The following is a 19,798-nucleotide window of genomic DNA, read 5'->3' as shown; positions in this document are numbered from 1 at the left end:
ATAAATCCACCTTAAATGTGCAACCACCCTCTGTGAATTTATTACCACACCCTGGGAAGTGTTACACCAACACTTTGGTCCCCTTTCGCTTTCCGTACATCCAGTTGTGTTTTGGTGTATTTGCATGCTGCAGTGTTGCCAAATCCACAGTCTTTTTTTCCGTGGAATTGGGCCACTTTGAGCAAATGTTTGATGAACAATTTGGTCGGGTTTAAAAAGCGCCTCTGCTGTTGGGGCTAAAGGCATACAGTAATCAACATGATAATTAATAGATAGCTGACTTTTCCATTTTTTTGACATGACATGGTTGGATTCAGACGGTAAATATCATATATTATGTTGGGTTTCCATAATAGAGATAATCGCCATGTTTAGAATGACACCAGCATATTTAAAAACATGATATTAATCATATCATATAATAAAATATAATTTGTTGTTTGTACTGCAAATATATATTCAATTATTATTGGATCTCCTTCAATACTTTCAGAATCTTTACTTATTAAAATGATTTTGTTTCTGTATTTGAAACTATATTTTTATATTAACATATTTTATTTTTATAACAAGTATTAACATTATTTTAGCTGAAGTATTTGTATCAATACCAGGTGTGGTAAAAGGTCCCCCTTGCCACCTCATACATTTATAAGATGTTTAAACAAAATAAACAACTTGAATGATTTATTTTCACACAAAATTTGTTGCTCCTTTAATGTTCGATACAATGTATATATATATTTTCTGCAATTATACATTTTAGGCGCAGTGAATAGCTCATTTTTTCTTAAGGTTGGCCATTAGCCCCATATAAATATATATATATATATATATATATATATATATATATATATATATATATCCCCAAGGGCAACCACAAAAAGGAATTAGTTTTCACAAACATAGATATATTATTAAAATGGATGTCATATGGAATAATGTCTAATCTTCCTCTCCAAAAGGAAGGTGCAAAATATTTCAGGAAGTTACAAAGTTCAAATGTTATGTATTCTAAGGATTTTATCTGAACACTTAATGACATTGAGTGTAAAAAATATAAACAAGGAAAAAAAAAAAACCTTTCCACAGCTCTGTATGCAAACCAATCAGAACTGTATATTCCACATCTGATTATACTCCAGGCCACATTATATTATTAATGACCTGTCTGCTGTAAAATAATAATAAAATAAACCATAATGAATTCATTCTTCTGACACATGGAAGAGCATCTACTCAGAATACTCCAAATATTCAACAACAGAGTGCTCATGTTTTACAAGACTTTTGTAAAGTTTATCTTTCAGTTTAGGTGTTGTCAGGAAGTCCAGAAGTGTTCTCATTTTTTCTTGTTTTGTTGTTGACTTTAAGATGAGTGCGTATTTTTCTTCTCCAATCAGACGTTTCATGTCATCTGCAATGGGCTCCACCAGTGAGATTCTTCTGATCAACTCTGTCCTGTGCTTCTCCACAAACTCAGCACCTGGATGAACAAAATGTTGCCTCATCTTCACGAAAGGCCACTGAACAGTACTTTATGAAGAATCTGCATAGAAACAGCCTGATCTATTTTCATTATAAATTCAATTATTTTTACCTTCACCATTTTTGCATCTTTTTTGTTTCTGTGCTGTGTCAGTCTCTGCAGACGGATGACCTTGGTAAAGATGAAAAAATAAAAATAATAATAAATAATAATAATAAATTAAAAGTATTACATCTGCTAGGGGTAAGACGCAATGAAAAGAATAAAGACTATCATCAAGCCGGCAGACCAGAGGAAAAAACAAAACAAAAAAAAAAAAAACTTGAAGAGTTTGAAAATTTGAAGGTGTAAATGTATTTAAGAGATAAGGAGAAACAGTCACTGAGTGGTACTGGGCTTCAGAGAGACCCAAGGCCCAAAACAACAAATAAAATCAGTCTAGAAAATAAATCAAAAGTAATTAAACAAAAAATATAAAATAAAAATACAAAGATCCTTACCTAACTACTCTTAACAAAAACAGAGAGAACAGATGCAAACAAAAGGGCAGGTCTCTCCTACATTGACCACATAAAAAGTATGAAACAACTTTAATAAACAGCTTAATGCTTTATTTTTGACTCGTCATGAAAGTTCATCATTTGAATGTGTTTTTAAGTTTTGACAGTTTTAGCGTTTAAATGTTCAACCGCAAGAAATCGCGAAACAGAGCTACATTCGGTACTCGAGCACTGGTTTCTGTGCACACCCAAAGTGCAGACAGAGAGCCGTGTTTCAGATATCGCACCATTGCAGAACTGTTCACTTTTCATCTTATCGTGCTAAAATGGCCAAACACACACAAAATTAAGTCAAAATGCCAGTTTTGGTGAGTATCCGCGCAAACATGCAGCTTAGTTTTCATTTTGTGTGAAAACGAGGAAGGAAGAATGCTGAAAGAATTAAATGAAAGAATGTATGAATTAATTAATTCAGAGGGAACCGACTGTCTTGAGAAAAGTTTCAGTGGCATTTTCATCTTCTCTCAGTGTAATGCCTCATAAAGCAGTGTTTCTAAGCGCAACACTTCTTTTTTAACAGCGTTTACCGTGGAAACAGCTCTATTTCTGCATTTCATAAGTGCCACCTGCTGTCAGACAGTAGAGTTACATACATTTTCCTTCAGTCTGTCTGCCTTTTTGTTCAGACTAATGCAAAAATCCTATTGAATGTTTGTTGTAAATCTTAATTAGTATATTGTAAGCTAATGTGCATTCTAAAAATATCAACATTGTGGATAATAATGCTTATATAATTGATTCTTGGAGCAGATAAAATGCCTATACAGTACTTTATGATTTTTATAATTTTCTTAAAAATGAGATAAAGTGTGAAATGTAAGGTTTATCATTTCATAAAACTTTATTTGAGCATGTAGTAACCACCCTAACCAAGATTTTTTGTTTGTTTAAAAACTGGCCATCGTTTTTAATATTAATGTTTTAATGTTCATGCAAACAAAAATTGCATAGAGCTGCTAATTGTATTTGTTGTTTGTCGGTTTTCGACATAAGACTCATGATTTCATTGTGTGTATGAGTAGCTACTTTTTTGCACTTTGTGACTTTTCTTACTTCATACACAAAGTGCAAAATTTGATTTCTTGATTATTTGATATTTTATAATAGTGGTTTTATAATTCCAAAATATAAAGCAAAAAATAGAGATAAATGACTAATAAACCAATAAGTGCTCATATGATGCCATCTACTGGTTATAGTGGTAATTTGAAGTTTTTTTTTTTTTTCTTTTTCCATGAGTGTTTACCACAAAGTATATCTTGTTTATCCCTATAAGAATAACATTTAAACCAGATCATTTTTACAGTTTTAAAGTACTGGAAATAATTGTGTGAAATGTTTGAAAGTTGAAAAGTGCTTGAATTTCTCTCTCAAAAGGTTGTACAAACCCTGAAATGAATAATGTAATAACATTTGACTACCACAGCACCATGGTTATATTTAGTGTTACTACTTCTGTTTATTATTATTATTATTATTTTATACATTTATTTTATTTTATTTTATTTTATTTTTTGACATACCTCAGCACTGTTTGATCTGTCTATAATAGAGAATTCTGTGCAGAATTCAAACACATCTTACTGGATGTTGCAGCACTGTGCAGTAACATTAGTAAAGATTGGTTTCAGAGTAAACCTGTTGAGCTCAGACCAGTTTGTTTGTGCTGCGCTCAAGTATTGTTCCGAGCTGATAAACTGTGCAGCTCAAATGAGTAGCGCAGTTTCGTTACTCTGGACCCCTGTCATTTATGACACTGGACCACAAAACTAGTCTTAAGTAGCACAGGTATATAAGTAGCAATAGCCAACACTACATTGTATGGGTAAAAATTATAATTTTTTCTTTTATGCCAAACATCATTAGGATATTAAGTAAAGATCATGTTCCATAAAGATATTTTGTAAATTTCCTACCGTAAATCTACAAAACTGAATTTTTGATTAGTAAAATGCATTGCTAAGAACTTCATTTGGACAATTTTAAAGTCAATATTCTCAATGTTTAGATTTTTTTGCACCCTCAGATTCCAGATTTTCAAATAGCTGTATCTCGGCCAAATATTGTCCTATCCTAACAAACATCAATGGACATCTTATTTATTCATCTTTCAGATGAATAAATCATTTTTTTTATTTATTTATTTTTTTATTGACCCTTATGACTGGTTTTGTGGTCCAGGTTCACATTTATTAAACTGCAATGTCGAAAACTATTAAAACAATAACGTTTTTCCTTAAATTATGTTAAAGCTGCAGTGAGTCCGTAACTTTGTTTGGTTAAAAATGATCCGAAATCAATATTTGAGCAAGTACATAACCAGCCAGTTTTCAAAACTATCCCCTTACTTTAGCCCGATTCACAGCGGTTAGCTTATAATAATGTTTTCTAATTTGAGTGGTACGGGTAGGTTTTCGCGGGAAATTTGAGCATGGCACGTCATTACATCACGTCTGTAAACATAAAGAAGTTTTCCTGGCTACTAGGCTATCGCACGTGAGGATCCTGCAGGTGAAGGATCAATTTATAGCCTTTTCTCACAGCAGCAAGAATAATTAAATGTATAATTTTGATGGCGGATTGTGATCAAGAAAGGATTATGTGTTTATGAAACACGTGTGAATGAAATTAAATTATATTCCAGTTTTAAACGTGCTTCTGATTACAGATAGCCTGGGATTACACAAGATTTGTATTCTAAAGAAAACCATTTCGAAGGGAGCATAGTTTGCTTTTGGGGTTAAAATAATTTCTTAATATGAAATTCGAATGGCATGACAATTAGATTAGACTGTACATAGTTTGAAATCTACACGTTAATACACACTATACCCATAGTCACGCAATGCTGATGTTATTAACATTAATAATTCGAGAATAAAGTATAACAATAATGTAAAACCCTGACTATAACCCAACACTCACTTGTCAGAGAAGAAAAGCGCCCCTGAAAAGTGCTTCCGGGCCGAAGTCCCATCAGCTCACTTCCGGATTGCAGAAGAGGTGTTTCAAAACGAGCGCGAGCTGAGTGTTCCATAGCCTCTAACATGTGGCGCCACCATTGCCAAATCAGCGCCGATCTATTAACTCAAAAGACACACAAAGAGCATAGGAAGAACATACAAATAACAAAATACAACAACAACAACAACAACAACTCATAACATAACAAAATTATTGTCCAGGCTTTTGGAATTACATAAGAAAGTGTAGGCTGCACATTCATAAACTGCATATTGAAATGTATATGTATGCATATATTACTCAGAAATACAGCAGTTTTGGACAAATTCTAGGAAAGCATTTAATTTACCCTTCATCAGGAAAGCAATGTTTTAAACAATATGGCAGACAGTGCATTTAATATTAGGTAAAATTTAAATTACATATAGTGGCTAAATACACACACAAAAAATAAATAAATAAATAAAACTTTGCAGAACATTTAGCGGTCATTGAATTCAATTGTCATCATCACTTACTTTTTTTCTGACGCCAGTCAGCTGAAATGAGGTCAAAAATACCTAAATTATTTAACTGCATTAAATATTATTCTAACTGCTGCAGAACAACAGTAAAACAATTGCAAGAATGTATAGCATGTATGTGTGTATTCATGTTTATAGTATGTGCAGATCTGTATGATTCATGAAAGTATACTGCCACTTACAGACTGAACAGTCCATGTTGAATTCATCTGAAATAACACAGACAAAAACATTTAAATATGAAGGATAAAGATCTGATCTGTAGAGAATTTTGCAAGTTCATGTGGGTTGTTCACCTGATTCTATGTTAACATCCCATATTTTTTGGCCCTCTTTTGTCTCTATAGAAAGTTCAAGAGATTCCATTTCATCTTTAATGCGTAAATCAAAGAAGTTGGTCTTGTTGGGTGTCAATTTTAAACTCTGGCAAGAAGTGAATAGAAATATTTTAGAAAGTAAAAGTCTGGATTATTTTCTAGCCAAAAAAATAAACAATAAATAGGGAAGTACCAGCGGTTTGATTTTGGAGTCACAAGATGTCTTCAGGATGTAACAGTCATTCATTTTAAGGGCTTCATCTGGAGTTGGTTTTAATATCTCCATGTTATTTTGCTCCTTCTCCTCCACATCCTAACAGTGTTAGACATAATTATTTGTCAAATAAACATGCACTTATAGAAGTATGTTACACATGCTTTCTGCAAAAGCAAAAAGATAAATCTACTCATATTGTCCATACAATTTCTCATATTCCAAATCCTCTGAAGCCATACATCATTTTTCAAATCTCAAATACTGAAACCCGTTGAGTGGTATTTATAACATAATCATAGAGGTTCATGCATGTATCATACACATTCCCGATTTTTATGTAATTATTTATTTAGCTTTGAAAATTAATGAATGGCTTCAAAAGACTTAGGCATATAGCATCATTTTTGTCTTGTTTGCTTTTGTTGTGTAGAAAAGAGGGGCCTGAGGGAAAGTATAATGGGAACGTTTTCATTAGCCTTTCAGAAGAGTTTGGTTATTGTCACTTTCGAGAAAAAAAATAAATGAATAAAAAATAAATGGCTGATTATGTTCTGCAATTGTAAGTAAATAAATGTCAAAATACATGGTTATATGGTACACGGTCATATGGTGCATACAACTTATCAGATTTTACCTTCTTAAGTTTTTTATCCTTTAAAATCAGGTACACATGAAGGTTGAGGGGAGTTGTTCTGTTGCGATAAATCAAAGTTTCACAGTGAAATTTCATTTTGAGGTACTGTTGCACCTCTACAACAATTGCCAGGAATGAGAAGGTGGGATTGACAAGCTTGGCATGGAATCCATTTAATTCACATCTTTCCACTGAAACAGCACCGTCCTTCACATGAAGAGCTTTCACTGCATCATCCAAGGAAGATTCAGAATCTGTGGACAGTAATGTTGGTTTAAGTAACACATTCTTCAAGAACGAGAGCTCATAGTTCTGGCTTGAAAGGTTTACACGTATGGAGAGAACATGTTGAAATGACTGGAGTTGGAGTGAGATGTGCAGTACCGCCGCTCTCTATACGCAGAGTACGCAGTTTGCGTAGGGCAACTTCCGGGGCACCATCCCAGTTGCTCCAAAAAAATTGTTGTTCTATATAATTTTAAAATTAGCATATATATATAACCGACTGTGACAGAGGCAATAATGATGGGTTAATAATTATATGGTTTCATTAAATAACACTGATAAAATACAATGTAGTTAAAAAATAAAATAAAATGTACACTATATATAACAAATTAGTGCTGTCAAATGATTAATCCCATCCAAAATAAAAGTTGGTTTACATAATGTGTACTCTGTATATTTATGTGTATATATAAATATGCATACATGTACATATTTAAGAAAAATGTTTATATTTAGGTATATGAATATAATTATATACATGTAAACATTTTCAAAATATATATTGTGTATTTGTATATACACACATTAGGTAAACAAACCTTTTTTTTTTTTGGATGCGATTAATCGTTTGACAGCACTATTACAAATGCCTTTAAAGGGAGTCAAATGTCTGGTAATTGCTGCTGTTACACTTATCAAGTCAAGATCAAGTCTTTTAATATTGACCAAACATTTAGGCTAATTCAAATATCCACGTAATCTTACATTTTTGCAATAATGCTACAGCCTCTATAATTACAACAAAAAAAGTGGACATCACAACCCTTACAAAAATGAACCATGCTTTATTGTAGTAAAACTGATTAATTTTCTTTTGTGTGATTTCTGGATGCTTTAGACTATAAAGTCAATCAGACAACTGTATTAATACAATAGCCATAGGTAACTGTCTAGAGCTACAATTGTAATTTGTAAATAATACAATTTATTGATTTATTTTTATATTTTATTAAAGTTCTATTTTAAACCCCTATAGTAGTGTTTTTTTTTTTTTTTTTTCTACAATATTTGGGAGAGAAGGCACAATACAATTCTGCTTAGGGCACCCATTTGGCCAGCAGCGGCCCTGGAGATGTGACTTACCTACACAGACGAAGTGAGGTAGCTGAATTTCCTCCAGGGTGCCAGAGGTTACAGTGATGTCCATCAAAGGTCCACAGGGCTTGTAGTTCTTCAAAATATCTTTACTGATTGATTTCCAGTCAACAAACTGATACTCCAAACTGACATCGCTGTCAGACCGCCAGCGGAGGCCAGTCTCTGAACATTCATGCTGCCCTTCAGAGGAGCTGACACTGAAAACCCAAATATATCGCTGATGAAGATGCTTTCAGAAGATGCAACATTATATATGCAATGTTACAAGTACAACCCGAATTCTGGAAATGTTGGGATGTTTTTTTTAAATTTGAATAAAATGAAAACTAAAAGACTTTCAAATCACATGAGACAATATTTTATTCACAATAGAACATAAAAAAAAAGAAATGATACACTTTTACTTTTATCCACTAAATGAGCTCATTTCAAATTTGATGCCTGCTACAGGTCTCAAAAAAGTTAGCATGGGGGCAACAAAGGGCTGAAAAAGCAAGAAATTTTGAAAAGATTCAGCTAGGAGAAAATCTAGCAACTAATTAAGTTAATTGACATCAAGTCTGTAACATGATTAGCTATAAAAGGGATGTCTTAGAGAGGCAGAGTCTCTCAGAAGTAAAGATGGGCAGAAGCTTTCCAATCTGTGAAAGAGTGCGTAAAAAGATTGCGGAATAAAGAGGAGGGAAACCTTCCAGCGTGTTGTCAGCGTTCAGTTCAAAAGCCAGCATCTCTGATGGTATGGGGGTGCGTAAGTGCATATGGGCAGTATGGGCAGCTTGCATGTTTTGGAAGGCACTATGAATGCTAAAAGGTATAAAGGTTTTAGAGCAACATATGATCCCCTCCAGACGACGTCTATTTCAGGGAAGGCCTTGTGTATTTCAGCAGGACAATGAAAAACCACATACTGCAGCTATTACAACAGCATGGCTTCGTAGTAGAAGAGTACAGGTGCTGAATTGGCCTGCCTGCAGTCTAGATCTTTCACCTATAGAGAACATTTGGTGCATCATTAAACAAAAAATACATCAAAGGCCACCACAAACTCTTCAGCAGCTGGAAATAGGAAAAGAATGGGACCGAATTCCAACACCAAAACTCTAGAAACTCATAACCTCGATGCCCAGACATCTTCAAACTGTTTTGAAAAGAAGAGGAGATGCTACACCATGGTAAACATGCCCCCGTCCCAACTGTTTTGAGACCTGTAGCAGGCATCAAATTTCTTAACAACCTGGAGCGCAACACGCTCAAAACAGTGGAGATGATCATGGACTTTAGGAGAAACCCCCCTGTTCTCCCCCCACTCACCATCATGGACAGCACTGTAATAACCTTGGAGTCATTCAAATTTCTGGGAACCACCATCTCTCAGGATCTGAAGTGGGATACTCACATCGACTTCATTGCAAAAAAAAGGCCCAACAAAGGCTGTACTTCCTTCGCCAGCTGAGGAAGTTTAACTGTTTAAAAGTTTAAGCTGCTGAAACAGTTCTACTCAGCCGTCATCGAGTCTGTTCTGTGCACATCAATAACTGTCTGGTTTGGTTCAGATACAAAATCAGACATCAGAAAACTACAGAAAATGGTTCGGACTGCGGAAAGGATTATTGGTGCTCCCTTGCCCACCCTTCAAGAACTGTATACATTCAGAGTGAGGAAAAGGGCTCAGAAAATCACCCTGGATGCCTCACATCCAAGCCATACCCTTTTTGAACTTTTGCCATCTGGTCCGTGCTTCAGAGCCGCAAATACCAGGACAGCTAGGCACAAGAACAGTTTCTTCCCCCAGGCAATCCACCTTATGAATAGTTAAAAATTCACCCCATTGTGCAATAAAGATATGTGCAATAACCTATTTATTTGTTACCACCTACATGTTAATGTATCCCTGGATCTCACTCTATTATATCCCTATTCTATCATCTATAGCACAACTGTACATACAATTTATTTTATTTTTTTCTATTTTTGTCTATTTATATTTACATATGTGTGTATTTTTTATTATTATCATATTTTTTATTTTTTTTTATTGTCTGTGTGTTGTTGCCTCTGTGTACTGGAAGCTTGTGACACTAAAACAAATTCCTTGTATGCACAAGCATACTTGGCAATAAAGTTCTTTCTGATTCTGAAATGAGCTCATTTTGTGCATAAAATTGTAAAATTTCTCAGTTTAAACATTTGTTATGGTATCTGTGTTCTATTATGAATAAAATATTGGCTCATGTGATTTGAAATCAAATTTTAAAAAATGACCCAACATTTCCAGAATTTGGGTTGTATGTAATATGTCATAAAGGTTTCTCTCTGTACCTGTACTTGATATCTGCATCTGTCGTGACCTCTGAAGGTCTTTTAACTTCCCATTCAGAATCATCCTGAGAGGGAGAAAAATAATAATTAATTGAGTAAAGAAGTACAGAGAAATTCTTATTTTCAATAGAATTTTGAAACGTTCTCTGTCAAAAAATCAAGAAATATTCTGATTTTTCATAGGGATGGGCGTATCGATCCTGAAGTAGGCTAAGGTGTGTTTTATTTAACAGTGATTTTGTTTATTTAAAAAAAAAAAAAAAAAAAAAAAGTGCATACAATATGCATTGAATTGGACAACCTATGTTAGCAAACAATTCTGTAGGAAAGGACTATTTTCCTGCTCATCTGAACACACACAAATGTTGCAAGGCAGAATCATATATTTGTCATGTTGACTGAACTTAGGCCTGGTGGTGGTGCTTAAGATATTGTTTGTCATTTAGTGTTTCTATTAAAAAAAAATAATAATACTGATAAGATAACACATATATAATGTTAGCGACTTGATGACGTATTTACTAGGGATGCACCGAATGCTCGGCAGCCGAAATAAGCAAAAAGACCAAATAAATTGAAACAAATAAAATAAAACAAATAGAGGAGCGCACTAATGCAGCAAACAAGACGGCAGTGTGGAAGCATTTAAAACTGTCTGAGAAAGAAGCAAAAATCATTACAAACACCGACAGCGAGAGACTAGGCTTGTTTGAGATGCGCCTCGCCTGGAATGTAGGCGAGAGCAGGCGGCTGCAGTGAGGGGAGGACTGAAATAAGCGCAGTCAAGACGGACAGTTCTGAGCTCTCGAAGTAGAACAGATACCTACGAGATCAAAGGCGGATATCGCGTTATTCTCACTCATATGCTGTGCTGCAGATAAACATGATATGATTTCAGTTCTGTTGCTTTAATATGAATAAACACTTAAAGTGCTTGCTATTTAATTCCATACGAAAGGCGTATTTATCATCCATTTTTATTTTAATTCAAACATGTATTTTAGATTTTTATAGAAAATATGACAACAATCACATATCTCACACAGAGATCACACTGTCATAGTGTTTGGGAATATTCCGAATGTTCCGAAGATGAACGGAGCTCTTACAAGTTTGGAACAACATGAGGGTGAACTACCCCTTTAATATCTACTAAATGTATGTGAAAATACATTTGTACTAATAAATATATAAATATATATATTATGTATACTTACTTGCTACATGTACTGCGTTAGGCTAACCGAGACTTATCACAGCAGTTACATATTATTGCTCTTTTGTTAGTTTGATTGCTATTGTCCTCATTCAAGTCGCTTTGGATAAAAGTGTCTGCTGAATGATTAAATATGGACGTTAATTTGCCTGAATCTGTATAGAATTGGGGACCTTTGTAGGCATATTTGGAATGTATTTTTGAGACATTTAATTTTGTATGTAAACCCATGTGTTAATTAAAAGGAATGAGTGTTTCAATAAAGCTATGCAATATAGGTTACTGTATTGTTTCTGTCTTATTGCTAAATATATATATATATATATATATATATATCAATATATGGCTATACATGGTTCATGCATATATTGCAGAATATTGGAAAATATAAGAACTAGAGTCCCATATATCAAAATATTTTTTTTTCATATATCACATTATATCTTCCAATATATTCACACATATTTTTGTTTTGTAAGGGATGTTAAGATACACACCAGCTTCTCATCAGTGTTCTTTTCCCGGTTGATGGTGGGAACCTGCTCTGATTGTGCGTAGCAATCGCTAATGCCATCATGTTCCTCACGGAGCTTCATCACACGCTCTCGCAGCTGTTTCATACTTTTCCATTGAAGAGAAAAACATGAGGAATTCCACAAAACCATATTCACAGCATATGATTCTGCTTGCATGGCTTAAAGCATGAGATGTAGTAGGATGTTTTGGCTATATCATAGATCAGAGTTATGAGGTTTGTACTCACTCCTTCTCAATCATCTCAGACTGAGGGTGCTGCAAACGAGAGGCTTCAGCTGCATCTTCATCCAGAGAATTCAGCAGCTCCAGTGAGTTCAGGATTGTCTTTTTGATGTGCTCCTCGTACAGGGGATGCCTCCCTTCATTAATCTTCTTGATATCCTAGAAACATCAACGAGCAATGCAATTAAGTATAATTATGAAATAATTGTTAAAGGAATAGTTCACCCCTTTGTGATTCCAAACCTGTATGACTTTCTGTGTAAAACCCACCCTGCAACCTCAACACCAGACAGAAACTGAATGCACGTCACACCTCTATTGCATTTAATCATACTACTCACGTAAATGAATTTAATCACACATTTTTATTAATATTTAAATATTTTTTTATATTATTGATCAATATGTGAATCCGTTGACCGGACTACGCATGACACAAGTTGGCATAGATTTAAAACGTTTTCAAGCCATCCTCTGCTCCTCGATGTTTTGTTAGATATGGTGGAGAAACAAGTCTGACCACCAGATGTCACTAATGCACACTGTGTTGAAAGCTTTGAGTAATGAAACGTGTTTCAGCACAATTTGGTGAAAGCCTCAAACGGTTCAGAAAGCCTCGGTTTCCCATCACTACTCAGAGCAACTTTTGTGTCCTTTGGGCCCATACAGGTTTTGTGCAGGCAGCCTTGTAATGCAACTAGGAGAATACTATCAACCCTGACTGGCCATTATTTAGCCACTCAATTGAACTGGAATGGCTCAAACCAAAAGAGACCTTTTCAGAACCTGTTGTTTCATATAGGCCAGGGATCCTCAAATCTGGCTCACGAGATCCACTTTCCTGTAGAGTTGAGCTCTAACCCTAATCAAACACACCTGAGCATGCTAATCAGTGTCTGCAGGATCATTAGAGTTTGATCTAGGACTGCGTTCCACTCTACTTTTAGACACGCACTCGTGAAGTTCCCTGAGCACTTCCCCTCGGGGGAATCCCGTTGCCATTTTGAAGTGCGTTCCACTTCGTGATGTGGACATGGGAAGTTTATATGGACAGACCCTCGACTTTGACCGATTTCTGCTTCATATGCACACTTCAGGCCGCTCCATAGACCACAATGCAACACCATTAATTTTAAGTGCTTAGGACATTCCAATTAAGTTCATTCCAAGGGATCCACCAATGACATACAACTGAGTAAACGAGACGGAGGGAAGTTTTCGAGTGAAGGGCATAAAAAATAGTCTGGAACGCAGCCAAAGTTAATCACTGCAGGAAAGTGGATTTTATGACCCAGATTTGAGGATCCCTGATATAGGCCGGTTTGCTTTTCAGAGGCTGATTGAAAATGCTCCTTTCAGCCAAGTCCTCCTGATTCTGAAGTTGTGAGTGAGATAAAGGTGTGGTTGTGGAACTGAAGAGACAGAGCGGGTGGAGGAAAGCAGCGCTACCACCGTCTGCTGACTAGCTGAGAGACCTCGGGGGAAGAGTGAGCTTTGCCAATCAATACTTTAGCACACCGACACTTTTTATTTTGAGCAGAGGTCAAAGTAATATATATATTTTTTTTAATGTTAATTTGTATTATATTTTTATATTTGTATAGATAATGTGCTGTCCCTTTCAGAGTGTTAAATTAGCTGTATTAACCTGAATTTAATGTTTTCTATTTTGTATTTAATAAATCCATTCATTTGAAATATTTTGACTACTGTACTTTTTTGGCAGTACAGACATAGTTATGTGGTGACTGCATCCATTTCAGATGTATAATAACTGTTTTTCCCAAGACTTAAATTATAGTAGTTGAAAGGTATTTATAGTGAAACAGATTTATTGTTGTAGATTAATAGTGCGGGCCCTAGTGAGGGCTGCCCGTGCAGGGCCAGCACTAAAGGGCCAACGTTTTGCCAATGAGCAAAGTCTCAGTGGCCCTGCTCTGGCAGCCCGCTGGGGGCCCTTAGGCTAGCCCTAAGAGCCCTAGAAATGTTGCTTTGGCAACTAACTGAAATAAAATTAAAACAAAAATTAAGTATGACAAAATGGCAAAATCACATAACAAAATGATAAATTAAAATTAAAATGAAAAGTGAAAATGTAACAAATAAAGAAGAATTCAAACTAGTACAGTCTATAAATAATACTAAAATAACACTGGCATATACTTTCTGCAGTTGTACCGCAAATAACACTAAACTGACATATTCAAGGGGCTTTGGCGTGTTTAATGGTGGGAAGACAGCAGGAGTGATAAACTCTCTGGCTTTGATTTGTAATCCACAGAAGCAGTTGTTCTGTACTTACCCTGCTGAGATTCTGTTGTGTCTCAACGATGTTCCTCTCCACTTTGTCTGCATTCATCTGCAACTTATCATTCAAGGCCACTAAATAACTGACAGGTGGTCTGAGGTAAAACATGTAAAAACATAAAACTAGTTTTTAAGGGAGCAGTTTGATATAGTTTCAGTGAGCCAAATATACAAGTTTATGTCTTCATTTTTCCAAAATACTGCTGAAAATAAGGTAGGTTTGTTATGTTGAATCTCATCTTGGACAGAACACAACACCTCACTTCAACTATGTGACATGCTGAGATGCTCTGAAAATTAATACAGGGCTTGAAACACTTTCAGTCCACATCATACGGCACATCAGATCTGTTATAGGAGAATCATGGAAAAAAAAAAAATAAAAAAAAAAATAATAATTTAAAAAAAATATCTTAGCTGAACAACACTGAGAAAAAAAAAAGAAAAATGCAGACATGCTGTTTAACATTAGCAGCCTAGCATAGTAGTGCATTCAGAAAATTCTAGAGAAATTCTGTTTGGCAGTGTATGAACATGACTAAACTTCATTAGAAACGGATTACACACTTCAAACAGGTCTAACAGGTTTTTACTAATGTGCCACTATACATGCAAAGGATAAAAAAGGACATATGCCATCTGATCTAAAGGCATCTGCATATGAAACCTATCAAAATGAGTGGTAAAACACAGCTAGACTTAAAGCATGAGATTATGTAGCTAATGTTGTTGTTATTTATTTAATCACAAACAACTATTAAAGCAGCAGCAACAACAGCAACAACAGCAATAATAATAATAAACAATGCTGCATATTAATATACTGAGGGGTGAGAACCAGAAGGTTATATATATATATATATGCTGTATATATAACCCCCACACACACACACATTGAACAATGTACAAGGGAGAGAATACAAAGAAGGAATCATTATTACTATTGTTAACAATAAGTAGTTATGCAATTCATTAATTCATAATTCAGTTAATGGTGTTTGCTATCATTTCTTTTTATTATTATTATTATTAATACAAACCCTAGTAAAATAGTAATATACTGTATTTAAAATACATTTATTTCATACTAGTTCAAATATGTTAACATTTTATTTGCTTTATTTATTGTCTCTTTACTTACATATCACTCTATACTTACCGTTACCGATATAAAAATTATAATTTAAACTTTAATTAGGAGTACTACTTGTGCACAGTGCACATTTCTTAATATTCAGGCTAAAATGTGTTTTAAATGTCACTATTGATGAGGAGTGCATGATCTTTGAATAATATCAGTCTTTAATATCGTTTTTTTTTTTTTTTTTTTATATTTCATTTTATTACAATAGATTGTTATTTATTTTTAACTCATTAATGCAATGCTTTGTTCATACTGTCATCAGATGCACCCATTTCATACACAAAATGGAATAAAACATTGGCTACAAAAATGTGGATTATTTATTTTTTTGAATAAATGTTAAAATAGTGTTCAATAAGTCATCCGTGTGTATAAATTATAATTATAAATAATTGAAATCAATACACAGTCAGATCAAACTTTGTTTTTTTTTTGTTTTTTTTGGCCCTCCTGTTAAATTGGTGAAATATCAGATGCATTTAGATCAGGGGCCAGTTGCATAAACATAGACACAATTTAAGACTGTATCTTAAGAACTAGTTTGACCAACTAACAGTTAGCCAAGAGCTAATCAGTCTCACTTTTCAGATTTTTATAACTGACTTTACACAGTTATGACCAGTCTAGATGAAAACAAATTAGATGGCAAATTAGACCTTTTTAAGACTAGTCTAAGCAGTTTATGCAACCGTCCCCTGCATATGTCCTTTTTTATCCTTTTTGCATATACTGGCACATTAGTAAAACCTGTTAGACCTGTTTGTGGTGTGTAATTGGCTTCTGATGAAGTTTAGGCATGTCTATGCACTGTCAAACAGCATTTATCTAGAATTTGCTGAATGCACTACTAAGGTAGGCTGCTAGTGTTTTGTCCTTTTTAGCTCACTGCACACAAACAGGTATGTCATGTTTTTCTGTAAAAAGCAAGACAAAAACAAAACAGACAGACAAATCACAAAACTTGGCACATTTGACACTGAATGCATAGTTCATTAAAACAACACCCAAAGATGACCTAAATGGAAAACTATGTTTATATATATATATATATATATATATATATATATATATATATATTTTTTTTTTTTTTTTTTTTTAACCAATTAAATAAATTTGACGCAAATGGTAACCATTTTCCTAGATTAAAATCTCCTCCATAGTTACAGTGAACAACCCTTCACTACTTTCACAATATTAGTGACCAGACCATTAGGAGTACTTCCTCATCTCTCAAACCATCAGAAGTTTATGCTCATTTAAACTTGTCACACCAATTACACTTCTACCCTTAACCATTCAACTTTCTTTAAACATTCCCTACGCATTTTGACTGTAGCCTGTTCTGATACATGTGTAACTTGAGTACTATATACAATTAGAAAAATAAAATGTTGATTACTGTAAAGTAATAATACTACTACTAATAATAATAATAATCAATGATAAACCAATTATAGGAAATATAAATTTGCATTACTGTAAATTCATTTAATATGCATTTCACAGTTAATCTTCTGCTCTGTTCAGAACATAACAACTAGTAACTACCTACTTTGACCAAAATAGTTTACTCAATCATGCCAGTGTCACCTGGGACTGTTTTACCTGCACTCCTCACATGGAGTGTGTCAGAACTAAAATATATCTTTGAAGATTAACTAGTTATTTATCACAAAGTGATGCAGGTCTATATATAGACCAGAACCTATTTACGTTCAGTGTAATCATTCAATACATAGACCTACATTCCTTGACTATACACATGTTCCCTAAGTAGCAGCCTACAGCTGAAACCAGGCATACAATTTACACAGTTAAAAGACCACAGCACAACAAAACTTTCAGAGAAAGTATCTGGTTGCCACTGACCTGCTTTCAATGGTGGTCTCGGTGGTTTTATTCTTGTACATGATGACAGTTGCAGTGTTTCTTAACACCCGTCTGCTAAGATGGTACAGTTATGATCCCACTCTGGTGTCTGGCATTTAATACCTGATGCGTCTTCCAGGAGAGGTAAACACCTTACATAACACGCACAATGCACAAAAGAGCAACTACCGGTCTGTGTACTTTTGCATTCCTTTTTAACCCAGAAATGGAATATGGAAAATACGGTTAATGGTTCAAACAAAGTTGAATAGAATAAGCAGATACAAACTAAGTTCCATTATTAAAAACTTGTATTTCATTAAAAATCGTAAAAATGATATAAAGTAGCAATGCACCGATACCACTTTTTCCAGAACTGGTTGATACCAATAACTCCCAGCAATGTGTATATGGAGAAGAGGAAGGGTCCAAGCACTGATCTCTGAGGAACCCCGTAACCAGTTGATGTGCTTTGGATACTTCTCCTTGCAGGCAACCCTGAAATAGTTGAGACCCTGTGATACCCAGTGATGAAAGGGTGGAGAGAAGAATCTGATGGTTAACTGTGTCGAAGGCAGCAGACAGAACAAGCAGAATGAGAACTGATGATTTAGATTCAGCTTTCACAATCAGAAGAGGTTCAGCGACTGACAACAAGGCAATCTCAGTTGAGTAGCCACTGGCTATTATCTAGATGTTTGTTCTGTGAAAGGAAAGATAATACCATGGCTGAAATAAACTCATGAATGAATTTTTGCTATGAACAGGAGACAGACATGTCTGTAAATTTAATGTGCTGACAAAATTAAAGCTGTGTGACTGTTACATCTCCAAGGCAGTTAAGGGTGTAAGAGACGTTTTAACATAAAATAAATAAATCCCCGGTCTTTTAACCCTGATGGACATTTTCAGTTTGCTGATACAAAAAGAACTACAAGGACAAAAGAGTTCCAATAAAGATAAAGGGAAATTATTTACAGTGAGGGGTAACGTAAAAACATTTTCAACCAATCTGGAAACTTTACAAAAATGAGGAAAAAAAACAAAGAAACAAAAAACAAACAAAAAAACAATCTGCAAGTACACTGTAATTTTTTTTTTTTTTTTTTTTTTAAATGGCCAAAATCTGACAGTAACATACTGTTTCCCATTAAAACAATAATGTACTGTAAAAAAAAAAAAGCATTCTGGGCAATATTTTGCTGTTTAAGAAATTGCTGTTAATTTACAGCCAATTTTTAACAGTACTCTACTGTATTTAAGTAATACGTTTTTTACTGTTTGCAATGCATTGTGGGCTGTGTTAAATACAGCACAATGCAGTATATATATATATATATATATATATATATATATATATGTATATATGTATATATGTATATATATATATATATATGTATATGTGTATTTATATATATTTATTTTTATTTATTTTTTTTGTTTGTTTTTTTAATTGGATGTACAAGTGCAGTACAAGTTTGGTCAAAGTGTGTTACTGTTTTGTCAGTTTGGTTAATTTGAAATTTTCAAGCATCCATAATCATTTTCAGTTAGGTACTTTTGATGCCAATTTTTTACCGAAGAGGAAACAAGTTCGAAAGACATCTGCTTTACATCACCATTCACCATCCGAAGTCCTTCAACTGCATTGACCTGCATCTGCATCTGCACCTACACGGTAATTAAAAGTTTTTTCTTATATTCCTCACTAGTATTTTATTCAAGTAGTATTACCAGAAGTAATGTTATGACATCGATGCTCAGCAAGCTGTCGAGCTAGTGAGTGTAAAGTTTTAAAATGCCCCTTCAAAATTTCAAACATATTTACACACATTTACAGTCACCAGGTTTTATCAATTGTAAAACGTCTCTTCATCGCTAAAATGTGTGATTAATTCAAACATATACACACATTTTACAGTCACCAGGTTTTATCAAGTTTGTTTTGGATCATCTCTAAACTAAGACTGTTAGTCGTTGTTGAAAACTGACCAGTTAACAATCCGTTGCCCATTGTTAATGACTTCAAATTCCACAAAAATCACTAAACAAACTCGATGTATGAATTGTTGATTATTTAATGTTAGTTTAAA

General features: G+C 34.2%; 1 protein-coding gene across 1 annotated transcript; it reads right to left on the bottom strand.

Moving 5' to 3' along the window:
• Positions 1-686: 686 nt before the first annotated feature.
• LOC131543388 (NACHT, LRR and PYD domains-containing protein 1 homolog) lies at positions 687-18,300 on the bottom strand. Its single transcript, XM_058780674.1, has 14 exons — positions 17,706-18,300; positions 14,688-14,787; positions 12,390-12,544; positions 12,124-12,247; positions 10,411-10,475; positions 8,077-8,288; positions 6,706-6,959; positions 6,048-6,167; positions 5,834-5,960; positions 5,720-5,746; positions 5,532-5,552; positions 4,975-5,136; positions 1,601-1,660; positions 687-1,486 (listed from the first exon to the last, which is right to left on the bottom strand). The coding sequence occupies exons 1-14, from the start codon at positions 17,744-17,746 to the stop codon at positions 1,236-1,238; spliced, it is 1,719 nt and encodes a 572-aa protein (XP_058636657.1). The 5' UTR covers positions 17,747-18,300; the 3' UTR covers positions 687-1,235.
• Between the last annotated feature and the right edge of the window lie 1,498 nt (positions 18,301-19,798).

This window comes from Onychostoma macrolepis, chromosome 07, assembly GCF_012432095.1.
Source record: "Onychostoma macrolepis isolate SWU-2019 chromosome 07, ASM1243209v1, whole genome shotgun sequence".
NCBI lineage: Eukaryota > Metazoa > Chordata > Actinopteri > Cypriniformes > Cyprinidae > Onychostoma > Onychostoma macrolepis.
Note: the sequence above shows the minus strand (reverse complement) of the source record. Positions and strands in the feature narration are given on the sequence as shown.